General features: G+C 44.5%; 1 protein-coding gene across 9 annotated transcripts in view; it reads left to right on the plus strand.

The window, feature by feature from the left end:
• Positions 1-16850, plus strand: part of KLHL29 (kelch like family member 29) — a 616221-nt gene that overhangs the window by 91225 nt on the left and 508146 nt on the right. The window contains exons 1-2 of one of the 9 annotated variants that reach the window (XM_061622699.1): positions 13346-13361; positions 13491-13557. The exons of 6 other annotated variants lie outside the window; for them this stretch is intronic. In XM_061622699.1, coding sequence (XP_061478683.1) covers positions 13504-13557 — 54 coding nt within the window. In that variant the 5' untranslated portion in view covers positions 13346-13361; positions 13491-13503. Of the gene's footprint in view, positions 1-13345; positions 13362-13490; positions 13558-14067; positions 14092-16850 lie in introns of those variants that run through there. 2 more of the 9 variants (XM_061622698.1, XM_061622706.1) reach the window with 2 other exon arrangements.

The following is a 16850-nucleotide window of genomic DNA, read 5'->3' on the forward strand; positions in this document are numbered from 1 at the left end:
GTTCTGGACACCACACTTTAAGAAGGGTGCAGACAAACTGGAACAAATTCAGAGGAGGGCAACAAGTCTGACCATAGGACTGGAAACAAAGTCCTATGAGGAGAGACTGAAAGAACTGGGCATGTTTGGCCTTGAGAAGACTGAGGGGAGATATGATAGCACTCTTCAAGTACTTGAAATATTGTCACACAGAGGGCCAGGATCACTTTTTGATCATCCCAGAGTGCAGGACATGTAATAATGGGCTCAATTACAGGGAGCCAGATTTTTGTTGAACATCAGGGAAAAACTTCCTTTTAAAGTGGTACAACATTGGAACCAATTACCTAGGGAGGTGGTGGGCTCTCCAACACTGGAGGCATTCAAGAGGCAGATGAGCCACCTGTTGGGCATGCTTTAAGTCAGATTCCAGCATTGAGCAGGTGGTTGGACTTAGCAGCCTTTTCCAACTCTATGATTCTACGATTCTATGATATAAAATTACATGTCTGGGTAGGCTTGCATGAAGATATTTTTTCTCGATGTAGTTGCTTAAATAACACACAGAAGATAAGCCTTGTTTACGGTTGTAACTTTGAACTATGATCACTGTGTGTTGATGGACTGAAATGAGTTAAGTCTGGTCGGAGACTTTCTGAAGTGTTAGGTATCTTCCTGAACATGTTTAACTTGCTTGCTTTAAATGCTGAAATACTCTGAGAGAGCTCTTCAGTGCGTCAAGAGGACTTTGACAGTTCCTCCTGGGAGGAGTAGGGGGAGTTGCACTTAAAACCTTTAAGTTATCGAGTCATGGCTGCAGGCTTCTAGGGATCCTTCTTCTAGGGATCAAAAGAAAACTTGAGAAGCTTGTACTAATTGCTGTACTATTGGGCCCTCCCTATGCAGCTAATACTGTCAAACCAAGGTGACAGGGAGTCATCACTATTGCTCTGGAGTATTTCAAAATATTCTACTAAAAACTGTGATAGCTTAACTTTTATAGAGGTCATTTAACGTAGCCGATGACTAGAGTACTAACTGGTCTCAAAACTTAAAGTGCCCTTTGCTTTTAGAGGAGGGCCACTTGTTTTATTGTAAATAAGCCTCAAAAATCTATCTTGAGAAAGGTCCACAGCCTAGTCTAAGAGCCAAAGAATGCAGCTACACATAGTTTAATAAAGCCGTTCACAAAAAAAGATCAGGGAATTTTAATGCCCAAATATCAGACATCAATAGTATTTAGAAATCAAAGGCTTCAGTATCAACCATTTGCATCCTTGAAGACTTCTATGAATTTGGACTCCTGCCGGTATATGTTTTCAGACAGACTGCATCTACTCTTGTGTTATATGAAGGCTTGTTTGGCTTACTATTTTTCCTGTTATCCCTAGATTGTGAATTCTTTTGGAGAAAGACCATCTGTTTAAATATAAGGGTCTTTACATCTAAATCATACTTGGAGTAAATCCACTGAAATCAGTGGGATTTAATCATGTCTATTGATTTTTCAGTGAGTGTACTCTGAATATGACTTGGTTGGATATGACCGTAAGTCACTGTACTGCACATAAATGTTCATAATTTGCTCCTTTGTTTTTACTGTGTTGTAGCTCAGGCTGAAATTTGTCTGGCCTTTTGAAAGCTCTGTATTACAGAAAGACTTCATTGCAACCTGAAGCAACTAGCCTTTTAGCAATTTGCACCATCTGTCTCTGAATGTAAAATTTACACACATATACATCTACTTGCTTGTAAAATGTAATGTACAAACACCAATGTACAATATAAAAATCAGACTTTTTTTCTTGTGCAGAATCAGTTTAGTAAGAGATCTGTAATTTACCAGCAGGAGATGTGTGGTAATGTGTCTATTTGCCCATATGTTTTTACGGTTGAGAACAGTTTTGATGTATGATGCAAAAGCTTCCATACAGCTACTCCAGTGTTTCCTATAAACCTTCTTTGTTTGACCAGCGTTTCTTCAGAGGAGCGTCTAAAATGCTGCTTGAATCAGCTAAATCAGACTTGCACTATGAATGAACTTTGGTGCATAGTTAGACATATGACTTTTGAGACATGAAATATTGAAACATAAATGGTTTTTAATCACTGTTTCTGTGTTCATGTAGTGTGTGAAAAGGGGAAGAGTTGAAGGCAACTGGGAAGACAGACTGCTTTCGTAATGAATCTTGAAGCTTTTTACCTACCTCTGTTCTGAATTCAAAAATCTACCACAACTTGCCTTGAGTGATATTTTCACTGATGTATGAAAAAAATAGTGTGCTGTAAAATTATTTTAGCAGCTATTTAAGAGAATTCTTTTATACAAGGGAAGACGTTGGCCATAAGAGTCTATGATGAATGCCAGAAAGTGCTCTGTACAGTTTCTTAAATCATGTATACAAAAATATTTTCATCTTTCTTAAGCTCTTTCACACCTTCCTACACACACTCTCTATAAATGGAAGAGGCAGATTTCCCTCCCCCCTTTTTGGCAGCATTATTTATGTAGGAGGATCTTAGCAAGATGATAATCTTCTACTTTCCTAGTCATAAGCCTGCTCAGAGCTGCTTTTTACATTCCTGCAAAGAGAAGATCTTCAGCAGCTAAATTTGAATACTGGGATTGCCGCTAATATCCCATATAAATGGATGATGGGCCATATATTTAATTTATCAGTGCAGAACTGGCAAATTGTATGTAGTTCAGGATGGGATGTTTATGCCATAATGTTTATAAACCCTACCTAGTTCTAATACTGAACCAACATTTAAAGTTGCTAAAATGAAAGGTTTATGCCACTATAAAAGTTACAGTACTTATGGCTTTGGCTCAGTTTTGTGTGTAGCTGTATAAGATTCGAGTTTACCAACCTTAGAAGCCCACTTCATTTTCTTCTTATCCATAGCAGAATTATCGAACATTGAACTGAAGGGATTATTGTGGTCTTTTGTTTATTGTCAGTTAGATGATGCAAGTATTAGTTGCTTTTTGTGTACAAGTACATACTCCAAATCTGTTGCTGTGAACAGATTCTGCAATATTTCTTCCTTTGTTTCCATTAAATTACTATGTACTGCTAATACCATGTTGCAGATCAGCCTGATGCCTTTTTCAATTTCTCTTTTTCTAAAGTAACTAAGAGCAACCCTGATGTGTGTGTTTTTATATGGTGCCTTCCAAATAAGGCACTTGTAAAAGAATAACTTCATCTGAGCATTTCTGCATTCCCCAATCTGGGATGGTACCTCTCTCTCGCTCTGGAAGGCAGGGTCCAACTTCTAACCTTCTGACCCATCAGGAGGTGCCATCCCACCTTCCAGAACGGCCCTGCCTTTCACTGTAGTCAGTTTGGTCTAGGCTTAAGAACCAGCCTGCTTCTGTAAAATTCCACCTTCTTGTAGGTTTTCCTTCTGCTTTCTTCTCTCCATCTCCCTTCCCCTCTCTGCCTTAATACCACAGGGCAAGGCAGGGCTGGGGTACCACTAGAAGGCTGCATTCCAATGGTGAGGCAAGGAAGAAGGCTCTGCCAGGTGTGCTTTCTCAGAGAGAAGAGGCACGACCATGACTTGCAAGCCAGCAACAGCAGTGGCTTTGAAAGCCCCCTTTCCCTCCAAATTGCTTTGTGGGAGAGATGCAGGGCGGTGTCTGCAGGGGCCTGGCTTTGTCTTTGGTCCCTTCTGACACCTACCAGGGATTGGTTAGGCCACAACAAGCTGGACATGATGAACAAAGAATCTGGTGATCCTGGGAGCAAGCAGCCATCCACACAAGAATCAGGCTTGGTGCACTTTTCCCTCAAGTGCTGGGAGATTGCAGAGGGGGGAGTAGGTAGCCCTACAGAGTGTTCCTCTCTTGGGTTCCCAGGGAAGAGGGAGTCCCCCAAGTTTCTTCATTGAATCTGGGACCTTGTTGCCAAAGAGGTACAAGGAGTGGGGTGGCCCTGACATCCCCTCCAATCTCTTCCCAGGCCAAGTCCCACACGGGGAACAGGAAAAAAACAATTCGGGTCATTCCAGGAAGAAATGCATTAGATCACCCTCCTCATCCCCAGAGTCTTCCTTGGAGTCTTCCTTCTCCACCTCCAGTTCCCCTTTTCCTGCAAGCAAAAGGGGACAGGACAAGCAGCACGCTCGCCAGCACAAGAGCCAGGCCTCTGCACCCTCCTTCTCTCCCCCCCCCGAGGCAGGAGGTCTAGGCAGAGCAGGTATGTGGAACTGTCACTGGGCTTGTCAGAATCAGAGGGCTCACCCTCCTCGGAGGATCAGAAGGAGGGGGAGCTCTATAGTGAGGACCTGGAAGCTTCCCCCAAGGAACACTTTTTCCAGCATAGATTTTCCCTGCTCTTCTGGCCAAGGCCTGGAGGATTTTGGACCTTCTAGAGGAGCTTGTTAAGGAGGATGAAGCTGTGGCCACTGTTTCTTCCTTTCCTGATAGGCAGCCTAGATTGGCCTCCCTTCCCTCAGCCAGTAGCTGCACTATCCTTCTCCACAGCTATACTTTCCGAGGGAGAAGTAGGCCACAGATATCTGTGTAATAAGAGAGTGGAGGCTGCGCAGCTCAGGGACTTTGAGACTGAGGTTTGTGCCTTTTGAGCTTTGGCAGCTGCTTCTGTTTTTGCCCAGGCCTGTATGCTGTGGATGAATGAGCTGGTGGCCAGGGAAAATGACCACAAGAACATCAAGGATGCTGTCAAGAAGATGTCCCTCACGGCAGCATTCCAGGTGGACACAGCAAGGGATCCTATGCAGTTTAAAGCCAGAGCTATGGCAGCAAGCATAGTTTCTCAGTGCAATATCTGGATTCGCAGCTGGGAAGTGATTCTGGATCCAAATCTAGGCTGGCCCTTTGTAGGATCCATGCTGTTTGGGGAGTCACTGGAGAAAATACTTGTAGAATCCTTGTAGAACCACATGGCAAGCAGAAGGTCTTGCCCCCACCCAGGAAGGACAAGATCATTCCAACACATGCATTCCTCCAGGGGGTTAAAACAATGCTGGAACAGGACAGACAGGTCTTCAGGGGTGGCTTCCTCAAAGTCAGTCACCCTTGAGTTAATCCACTGATTCCAAGTTCCATAGGGGGACAAAGAAGAGCCAGTCCACATTATGCCAGGAGAGCAGTGCCCCAGGACCACATAGGGGGCAGGCTGCTTGATTTTGCTCACCAGTGGGTCAGAACCACCTCAGACAAATAGGTTCTTCAAACTGTTTCCTCAGGGTACTCATTGTAGCTTCTCACGCAGCCGTGGGAAAAGTTCATAGTGACTCTGCACTCTAAGAGGCCAGACAATAATTGAGCCTACCTCAGGGCCATCAGCCAATGTGATGTTCCTGCTTATATTGTAAATATGGTAAGTGCTGTTTATATAGAAGACATATGGTAAGTGGAGTGAAAGAGGAGGGGGGAGTACATGAGCAGTAGAATGCTGGATGATTGGCTGAGCGTTTGAATGGCTGGGAGTATAAATGGAAGAATGACAGTTGAATCTGGGTGGTGGTGTTTAGAAGGTGTTTGGAAGAGGTGAATTGAGGAGGTGGATGGTGGTCGGTGTTGTTGTTGAGAGTGAGTCGGAGTTCTGAGGCAATTAGTAAGAAGTCAAGTACCTAACAGAATATAGATGAAACCATACGCTTGTGAAACATTCCTTCAGTAATCTTGTTATTTCTAATTCTTAATAAATACTTTCTTGGTTAAACATAAGCCTGATTCCTTCAGCTGGGAACACGTACCAGGGGGAATAGCAAAGTAACCAAGGCTGAACAGTTGTATCGAATGGTGGCAGTGGCGGATCGGAGGAAAGTGTATCCAGTCCCACAGAGAAACCCAGGGCTGTATGCTTCAGAGACAAGAGGCTGCAGGGGTGGGTGGGTTGTGAATTACCTATACCCATAGACACAAGGTATCGAGATAGCCTGGCAGAGACTAAGGCACAGTCTATTGGCTAAAAGGGATACAGAGTGTGGGGTAGTAAGGCCTAGCAGGGGGATTTGTTGAAATCTGTGCTAGAGCTGTAAAGGGTAAGAAGAAAACCTGACGTTCCTGTCTGCTGGTAGCCACAAGTGAGAGCTTCACAGGTGGTGCTGGGGAAGGACGTCACAGCCGCCTCCTTGACATCCAGGTGGCGGAGCCAGTTCTGGGACCCAGTTGAAAGCAGGGGGTGTATTCAATCCCATTTCCTATTAAGGATGCCCACACCATATTGGATCTCAATTGGCTGAACAGAAGAATGTGTACAAGAAGTTCAAGATGGAGACTCTGAATTCAATAGCAGAGGCCATCAATAAGAGTGACTGGATGGCATCCATCAACCTATCTACAGAAACATCCATCGAGAGCACAGGAAATACCTTTGATTCTGCTACAATAGGAGGCACTTTCAGTACAGGGCTCTTCTGTTTGGTCTCACCTCTGCCCCCTGTTGCGCTGCAGCCAACTCAGAAGGGACAGGAAGGAGGGAGGCATGAGTTTCAGGCACCTCCGCAGCCAGAAGAAGCAGAGTTGGGGATTGTTGTGTCTGAGCAGGATCATGCGGGAGGGGGGCAGCCTGCTCTCCAGCCAGTTCCCACAAGTAACGCCCTTTCCGAGGAGCCGAGCGCACCGCCCCCAGTTGATGCAGAGAACTTGTGGGGGGAAGCTTCAGAGTCAGTGCCAGCTCCTCCTTTACCAAGCAGTTCCCAGGAGGATTCCAGTGTGGCACCGCCCCCTGACCTTGAGCCCGTTGCTCGGGAGCAGGTGTGTTCAGATGAGCTGATGGATGTGCATCCCCTGTCTCCTCATTCCCGTCGCCGCGAGAAATGGACAGGGCAAAGACAGGAATTACGAAGGAGTCAGAGATTACGTTCGAAAACATTTCCTATATAAGCCTGCCGCTCCCAGTGGAGGGTCGTTGAGTCAACTTCCTTCACACGCTGCAGAGCATGTCTAGAGTATAGTTAGGAAATCTAGTGAGTTAGCGTAGGGTTTCCTATGAAGCGCAATGCCTTTGATGTATCCATTACTCTAATAAAAGGAGATTTACTTGCACACACACTCCAGCCTCATTCTTTCGGCTCTGGATGGGACACCCCCAGGGTCTTCACCAAGATTCTAGTTGCTCTGGTGGCACACTAGAGGGCCCTGATGGTATGGGTGCATCCTTATTTGGATGACATCCTCATCCAGGCACCATTGAGGGAGCACTGTTGGAAGGATATTCAGTCCACTCTGACATGCCTGAAGCGGTATGGGTTCATTGTGAACTTGGTGAAGAGTGCTCTGGAGCCCATCTGGGGGTTCAAATAGACTCAGACAGCTTTTGCCTGTGCCTCAGTCAGGAGCAGACAAGGTCATTTCTCTCTTGGAGTGGGTCGTTAAGTATGGAGATTCCAGTCCGGAAGGTCATCATGACGGATGCCAGCATGTATGGTTGGGGAGCTCATCTGGATGCCCATGTTACCCAAGGAGTTTGGTCTACCAAGGAAGCACAAAGAAGCATCAACTGGCTGGAGATCTAGGCAGTGAGGATGGCCCTGCTGGCATTTGAACTGCACATTGCAGCTCTCATGTGCTGGCAAAGACTGATGTCTTTGCCAAATCATATGTTAACTGTCAGGGTGGCATGAGGTCCAAGGCACTGATGAAGATGTGTCGTCTTTTCAGCTGGGCAGAGTCACCTCTTCTGTAGTTGATGGCAGAACATCTGGCAGATGTGCAGAATGTGACAGCAGATTAGTTGAGCAGGATCATCTTGCCAGATTCTGGTTGCATCTCCAGGTGTTTCAACAGATCACCCTTCAGTCATCCTGTGGTCAACCTCTTTGCCACATGTGACAACTCCCAACTCAGCAGCTTCTCTTGTTGCCTATCTCCTGAAGTCCTGGGCACGGATGCTCTGACAGTAGTTTGGCCGAGGGGCCTTCTTTATGCCTTCCCTCCCTTCAGTCTGCTCTCACAGATTGTCAGGCAGATCTGTCAACTGAGGACACAGGTCATCTTGGTGGCTCTGCTGTGGCCACACAGACCTTGGTTTCCAGAGCTGCTTCACCTCTGCATTCAGAATCCTTAGTTTTTTCCCCTGTAGGAGGATCTTCTGAGTCAGGGCCTGGTGGTTCATTCCTAGCTGGAGCTTTTCCACTTGAGAGTGTGGAGGTTGATTGGGGCTAGTTGAAGGAGTTGGGGCTCTTGGTGGTGGTCCTTAACACAGTTCTGGCCTCCTGGAAGGTTTCTACTCATAGAGCATGTAGCTCAATCTGGAGGGTCTTCATTGATTAGTGCAGGTCTAAGGGAAGGAATTCTTCCGCTGAGGCTATCTCTGATGTGGAAAAAAAACAAGGCTTCACATTGTGTTTAGATCAGATCCGTTAGAGACACCTTTATTTTTGAGCAAGTTCAAACAGCTGTTTGGAGAGAAATTAGACCAACATAGAGATTCCATGAAGTTCCAAAGTTCTCTCCCCCTTAATTTTTACAGCACATATTTATACCACTCCCCAAAACACATGTAATCAAATTACTGTATGTCATCCTTTTAGTATGTCATTTTAGCATATCAACTTGGCATGTATCTACTGTCCTTCACATAGAATAGAAAAAATTAAACATTAATTAGGGTAAACACTTAGCAGGTTAAAGTCCAAGGGTTACGTACATGCAGCTTGAAAACGCTTTCCTAACCTATTTGCTGTTCCCTTGTTTGCACTACTTGCATTACAGCATCAGCATTTTTCCTGGAACATCTTTTTGACTTCTCTTTAAGTACATTAAACAAGAAACATTCAACCTGTCATTCTTGGCGTTCATAATTCTGAACCAAAGCTAGGAAATCTGAATCAAAGTTAAGGCCTAGCTTTTGTTACTTCCACACTTATGTACTGGGGTTTCTGCAGTTGGGGTTGGATAAGAGACTTAGTACTAGTACGCTTAAGCAGCAAGAGGCAGTGCTTGGTAGTATTATGGATTGCAGGGGTGATTTTTCAGTTGCAACTTAACCTCTGTACAGGTGGTTCACGAGGGGCGGTCCATGTAATCCCCCCATAGTGCATTGGTTCCCTACCTGGAATCTGAACTGGGTTTCCTCAGCCTTGATGGGTTCACCCTTTGAACCACTGGCATTGTGTGACTTTAAAATGTTGACACTTAAGACTGTTTTCTTGGTGGCCATCATGTTAGCCTGTTGAGTCTTGGAACTCAGTGCTTTGTCTTACGATTCCCAGTTACGCATTTTTCATCAGGACAAGGTGGTTCTCCGGACTGATCCATCATTTGTCCCGGAAGTTATTCATTCTTTCACAGGTTGCAGGAGATTGTGTTGCTATCCTTCTGCCCCAGTCTGGGGACGGCTAGGGAAAGAGCTTAGCATTTCTTGGATGTGAACAGAAACAGAGCTCTGCATTTCTATCTCAATAGATCAACTGGTTTCCGGAAGTTGGAGGCATTCTTTGTTTCCTGTGGGGGGGGGTCAAAAGGGAACAAGGTCTCAACTTCCATTTCACGTTGGTTGAGGGATGCTATAGTGCTGGCTTACCAAGCCATGGGCAAGGCTCCTCCAGTGGGTCTCACTGCTCATTCGCTGAGGGGGGTGGCTACTTCTGCAGCATTCATGGCACAGGCACCTTTTATAGGAGAAAGTTTGGCAAGGCATACACAGTGACAGAATGCATCATTAGCTATATCTAACATCAAATCAGCACATCTTGACAGGGTACATCATTAATCAGACTAGGCATCAAAGCTGCCCTATGCCTAATAGACAATGGCTACTATCTCACTATCTTTGAAGTATCCCCGTCCCTTGATCTGGGGTGTCAAGGCACTTGATGGATCACCCTATCTACTTGAGAGGACACTGGTCTGGTGCCAAAGCACATCTTGACCTCTCTATGCTACTCTTTCCATGGCACGTGCCCTACTGTTAATCAGCACGTGCAGCTCATCCTTGACACATGTAGCTCATTAGAGCTAACTGGACCAGTGCCAATGCTACTGTCCTTGGAGATGCATCAAACTGTGCTTTTACTCCCTACCGGCCTCCAGCTGTCGGTTGTGTCTTTCTAGCGGCTGTTACTTGACCCAATCTCTAATGAGCGCAGCCCCTTGCAGGTGCTTTCTGTTTGAGAAAAACAACCTATTAAGCTTTTACTTGCAAATCTTAACCTCTTAAAGGCACTTATACATAAGAATAGCCATACATAGGCATTGCATTGGTTACATAAAAGCCCCATGGATTACAGTGCATTATAGACAATCCTGCAGAGCATAAATGCTGGCAAAATGAGGATTTGTATTTGCGATTATGGAACATGTTAGACAGAATAGTCTTGCAATCTAATATAATAATTTGACCTACATTGCAAGCCCTTGGACTTGAGACTAGAACCCCAGTTGTAAACACCTGCACTGGAACATGTACTTGAAATGCCATTGTAACATCATGAGGTATGAGATCAGACCATTTGTGTGTAGGGTGGCTATGTATCCTATTTTACAGAGGATAGTTCTCTATTTCAGGGATGAAACATCTGTGGCTCTCCAAATGTTGCTGGATTAGAACTCCCATCATCTGACTATTGGCCATGTTGGTAGGGACTGTTGGGAGTTAAGAGTTCCAAGAACATTTTGAGGGCTGCAGGTTCCACATTCTTGCTGTATTTCTCTCTGTAGTTTTGATACCATCTACCATGGTATTCTTCTTGAGCGTCTGTCTGAGTTGAGGATGGGCGATACCACTTTACAGAGGTCCTGTTCCTACTTTGATGGCTTTCTCTAAAGGGTGGTGCTTGGCAGGGCTGTAGAGTCGGAGTTGTGGAGTCGGAGTCGGAAGCAATTTTGGGTGGAGTCGGAATCGGAGTCAGTAGAAATGTACCGACTCCGGCTTCAAAATAATTTTTGATTGACAATTTTTTTAAAATATAAATTCATAATGTCAAAGAAGCTTCCCATGAAGTCAGCTGTAGTTGAGCATTTCACCATAACTCAAGACGGAAAACATTTTGTGTGTTAGTGTATGACACAGGACCCAGATGAAGACAAATGCTGCGATGCCAAGATCAGCGCATATTCAGGCAGCGATAAAAATGCTCCTATGAGAGCTTCCAATTTAAAAAGACATTTACAGCCCTTTCCAAGGCTGTGGAGTTGGAAGCAATTTTGGGTGGAGTTGGAGTCGGACAGTAGAAAAATAGAGGAGACGGAGTCGAAGGCTTGGCGTACCAACTCCACAGCCCTGGTGCTTGGGGAATGCTGCATGGGCTTTATCCCTCATGCTGTTTCAGATCTACATGAAATCACTGAGTGAGCTCATTTGGAGATTTGGAGTGCACTGTTATCAATATGCAGATGACACATAGCTCAGTTTCTCCTTTACATTGGCAGGTAATGGACTGGATGAGAACAAATAAACTGAAGCTCAATCTGGATAAGACTGAGGTAGTGGGAGTTTCTTACACCTGATAGATGGGGTTCAGCCTATTCTTAATGGGATCACACTCCTTCCAAAGGAACAGGTGCACAGTTTGTAGGTACTTGTGCCTCCAGCGACAGCAGTGGATACAAAAGTGGCCTCAGTAGCATGGAGTGCCTTCCATCAGCTTTGACTGGTGCCTCAACCTACCTGGTTTCTGTTGTCTATGCACTGGTAATCTCTATACTAGATTACTGCTGTGTGTTATATGTGGGGCTTCCTTTGAAGATAGTTCAGAAACTGCAGCTAGTGCAGAATTCAGTGTTTATTGATTGAGAGTAGGAAATCTAAATATGTAACACTGATCCTGGCCTGATTGCATTGGCTGTCAATTAGATTCTTGACTAAATTCAAAATGTGTGATTTTGACCTATAAACTCTTATCCTGCCCAGGACCCCAATACCATAGGGACTGTCTTCTCCCACATAACCCCTGTGTTCATCTCAGGCCTCCCTTCCTGTGCCCTTCCAAGGAAAGATGCAGAGGATGGCAATGCGAGAATGAGCTTTTTCAGTGGTGGAATGCTCTCCTCAGAGAGATGCACTTGGTGCCATCATTATCAACTTTTAGGCACTAGGCAAAGATGTTACTGTTCACCAAGGCATTTGGTTCTTAATTGGGATCATATGGTATGATATTCTAGCCCAGGGATGGGAAACATGTGGCCCACAGGCTAATCTTGACCCACCAAGGGAAGTCCAATTTGTCCCATGAGTCCATTTCCCCCAAACAACACCCACCTGTCAACTGACATTACTGGCTGATGTCAGTGGATGGGCAGGGTTCAATCCTGCTTCATGCTGTTTCACCAGTGTATTCCTGCGGGGAATGTGGTGGCAAAGCAGACCCCTGCGGAAAGCAGGATTGAGCACTCAGCTCATCAGCTGGGTGCTGCATCTGTAATAAATGCATAACTTTGAGTGCCTTGCTTATAAATAGAATTCTTATTCTGAGCATAATGGGAAGGGCATTTGTATTCTATCTAGAAGTCCTGGCTCAGATCCCAGATCTGTATTTAAGGGTTCCCAGGGCAAGTCTCTGCTTTGGGTTCCAGTTCTCCATCTGTAGCATAGATGTAAATTGTGTCCAGTCTCACAGGCAATCTTGTCTGCCTTGAGCCTGGGATAGCAGACTAGAAATGTGAATGGATTTGCCTACATTTAACATTGCACTTCGCAACAAACTGCGTGGCCTCTAGAGTAGCCAGAAAGAGAATGACGGTGTATCATGTTTTTCAATAACAATGAATAGTGACTCATGTTGTTGAGAGCCATCTAACATAAGGCAAATCTCCCAGTGCAGGAGTTGATATAAATAACTTGTGGCAAAAAAAGTCTAAAAAGCTTCCTTCCAAAATTCTCCTTTTCAACCCAAACACTGTGAGGAAAGCTCTATGCACCATCTGCTTAAGTCTTTTCCCCCTGCTTAATCATTCAAATAAAAAGTTTGGGATATCCAATCTCTTATTCTTATTTTTAATTAAGAAAATAATTGCCTGAATGATTTTGTAGGCTTAATAGCAATTGCAAGTAACATTACTTTCAAGCTTTATTTAATAGGAAATGAGATGTATAACATCCTTGTAGAATTTCCAGCCTCCTATAACTTGTTAACAAGGGAACTAAGAAAGATGTACTAAAATGCACAGGTTACTGATGAGACTGAGTTAATCGGGTCTGTTCTCTCCTGAGTATTGAATTTTTTATTTTTTGGCCAAAGATTCGTATTGGCTTCTTCTCATGATCAGCCATGAAAAACTGTTTCGCTCCTCCTTTTCCACATCCAGGAAAGAAACCACAGAGCAGCTGGCTTTGTATTTTTTGGGATCCCAATGCTCAGGGTTTTTTTTCCAAGCAAACCAGAAGTGGAAGCCAAGATTTGGTCTTGCCTTATCAGTTGTGGCTTGTTTGGGAGAAGCAAACCACAAGTGCATGTTCATGGTAAGGCATGGTTTGTTTCTGACCACTTACATTTATGGGCTAATGAGGCCACCCTTACTAGCTTCTTCATGTCTTTTTTTCTAGTTAGATTATTTTTGCTGCTTACCCTTATTTTATTCAATTCCTTAGATTTCTTGGCATCATGGACCCAAACAAGACATGTCATACAATTGTGTGTATCCCCCCCCCAAAAAAAGTAAGTGTATTTAAGACTTGGGTGGGCTTGAGTTTGAGCAGAAGGAACTTGGAAAGGAAGGGGGTAATAAATCCTTTTAAATCTTTTACCTTCTGGTCTTGTCTGCTCAGTCTTTCCCAAGCTGTTTCTCTTCCCCCATCCCTTTCCCATGGACCACTTGCAAAATGCTAAGGGTCTTGGTGGACCACTTAATGATTTTCCTGCCTGTTGTAGCAATTGTAATTCACTGTGCTAGATGATTTATTTTTAATTGTATATTTATTGCTTCTTTTATTTCTTATATATTGTGTTTTACTGTATAGTTTGAATTCCATAGAATTCAAATTGTCATACAATAATACAAGAAATAAAAGAAGGAATAAACATATAATTAAAAATCAATATGAATATTTAGTGTGATTGATGTGCTGTCTCCTGTTTTTAACCACAAATCCACAGACATGCCATGGACCACCTGAATTAAGCTTGAGGTCCACTGATGGTCCAGGGACCACAGTTGGGGAATCCCTGGTCTAAACTGAGCCTGTAGGCAGGGTATGTTTCTGATTTTTCTATTTCTTCTAGTTTTCCATTTCTACCAATGTACTAAGCTGCTAAACAAGTAACACATGTGCGCGTGCGCACACACACACGCACACACAGTGCCTTGCAAAAGTATTCAGACCCTGACCGATGCTCTCATATTATACAGCCATGAGAGTGGCTGTATACTATAGCCAGCGTGGATTTTTCACATTCCACAGTGTTAAATTGAAAATACCCCCCATGCCATTCCGAGGCTTCCCATAAGCTCATTGCAAAACAAAACGTTGCAGCACTTATAGTCCTGAACTCAGAAACGCTTGCTTAAGAACTCTCTAAATTTTCATGGTGATACACAAAACAGTCAGAGAGAATTGAGAGTTCAAAGTCTAAAAAGAGAGAGAAAAACCTCAGAGCCGTTTTGGACTTTGCGAGTTCTCATAATCTGTTGAAATTCATTAAAAATCAGCCATGTTCACAGAGTACCTGTAATCCTAATACTGACCTTTCCCCATACTCTGACCTTCATCTACTGCAGTTTAAAAGTTAAAAAAATGCCTGGTTGATTTTTAATTAATTTAAGAAATTTTGGCTGGAAGCCTATTATAACGCAGAGCATGCTCGGTAAGGACCAACTGTCAGTGTTCTAAAAGCCTCACAGCTGCTGGGCTTGGCTAATAAGAGGGCCACACCCACACCAGACTTGATTTCACTTGAGACAGTCATGGCTTCCCTCAAAGAATCCTGGGAAGTGTAGTTTGTGAAGCGTGCTGAGAGGAGACTCCTATTCCCCTGAGAGAACGGTTAACAGTCAGCCACTCTGATTGAAGGTCTGTGAGAGGAACAGGGCGTCTCCTAGCAACTCTCAGCACCCTTCACTAACTACACTTCCCAGGATTCTTTGAGAGAAGCCATGACTGTGAAATAAAAGTCTGTTGTGGATGTGTCCAGGGACAGCTTTGGTTTAAATTTGGATGGGAGGCTACATGTGCCTTTTGTAGAATAAAAAGGTGGGGGAAATGCTGAAAAGCAATTATTCTGTTCACAATGTTTTCCTTTTGGAAAGGAAAGGGGCTTCCCCTCTGTCCAGTGCGCACCAACCCAATCTCCTCCCCGCCCCCTCCTCCTACCCTCCCTGCCAGTCCCCTGGGTCAGTGTTGGACTACGACCTGGTAGACCAAGGTTTGAATCCCCACACAGCCATGAAGCTCACTGGGTGACCTTGGGCCAGTCACTGCCTCTCTGCCTCAGAGGCACCTCTCAATACCGCTTACCATGAAAACCCTATTCATAGGGTCGCCATAAGTCGGGATCGACTTGAAGGCAATCCATTTCCATTTTCAAACATGATTGCACAGAAATAAATCTCATTGAACTCAAAAAGTATGCAAATGATCAAACCCACCCTTTTTTCCTCTCTCCTACCCTTTTGCTCTTGCTCCTTCCCTCCCCCTCCCCTTCCTCCTCCCTCCCCCTCCCCTTCCTCCTTCCCATCGTCAGTTTTACCTATCTTAAGCATGATTGCACAGGAGTAAATACCCTTGAACTCTATAAGCATGCAAATGATCAAACCGGCCCTCCCCTCCCCCTTCCTGTGCCCCCTCCAGTCCACTCCTTCCCTTTTTCCCTCCCCCTCCTCCTCCCCCATGGTCAGTTTTACCTATCCTAACCATGATCGCGTAGGAATAAATCCCATTGAATTCAATAAGCATGCAAATGATCAGACCTGCCTCTCCCCTCCTTCCCCTATCCTCTCCCTTCCTCTTCCCCTCCCCTCTCCCTTCTTCCTCCTTCCCTGCCCAGATTAAAAAGCAGATAAATTCACTAATAGGCAAAAAACCTTGTGGTTTAAAAACGTACCTATAGCCCACAGATATTTCTATCAAACTTTAAAAAAGAAGGGAAATAGGGCAGCTATAGTGAATGCACCAGGAGAGCAGGAGATCTGACCTCCCCTCTGAGATATTGGACTGCCCTACACATTTATCAAAATGTTATTTGGGTTGATTGCAGGTGTTTACACCACTCACCATATGCTCAGAGGCACATGTTACCCAATTCTTCCAAGCTACACAAGAAGTGGATTGCACTGTGAAAGACCAACCCAAATTGTGTTTGCATTTTGACAAATTGCTCAGTAAGAACCAGCTGTCTGTGTTCTAAAAGGCAGACTAACAATTTGACAGAGCTCTAGTGGCCAGAGTGGTTTAACAGTCACCCCTTCTTCCCAGAGAATTCTCTTCCCAGAGAATTCTGGCAAGTTGAGCTGTAAGAGGGGCATAGGACTCTCCTAACAACTCTCAACACCCTTCACAAACTACACTTCTTTAGGGTTCCCAGGATTCTTAGGGGGAATCCATGACTATTTAAAGTGGAATAACTGTGTGGTGTGGGTGTGGCCAGGGACAGCTTTGGTTTAAATTTGGGTGGGAGACTACATGTGTCTGCTGTAGAATATAAAGGTGAGGGAGACTCCGACAAATAATGATACTGTTAACAATGTTTTCCTTTTGGAAGGTAAAGGGGCTTTGTACTCAATAACCATACAAATGATTAAACCTGCTCTCCCCTCCTGCCTGCTCCCACCCCTCTTCTTCCCCTCCCTCCCCTCTGCCCCTCCTCCTCCTCAGAAATGCATGTTACCAAATTCTTCCCAGCTACACAGGAAGTAGATTGGGCTGTGAAAGACCAACCCAAATTATGTTTGCATTTTTACAAATTTGTAGGACAGTACACTATCTCAGTGAGGAGGACAGGTCTCCTGTTCCCCT

This window comes from Rhineura floridana, chromosome 4 (assembly GCF_030035675.1).
Source record: "Rhineura floridana isolate rRhiFlo1 chromosome 4, rRhiFlo1.hap2, whole genome shotgun sequence".
Classification (NCBI taxonomy): domain Eukaryota; kingdom Metazoa; phylum Chordata; class Lepidosauria; order Squamata; family Rhineuridae; genus Rhineura; species Rhineura floridana.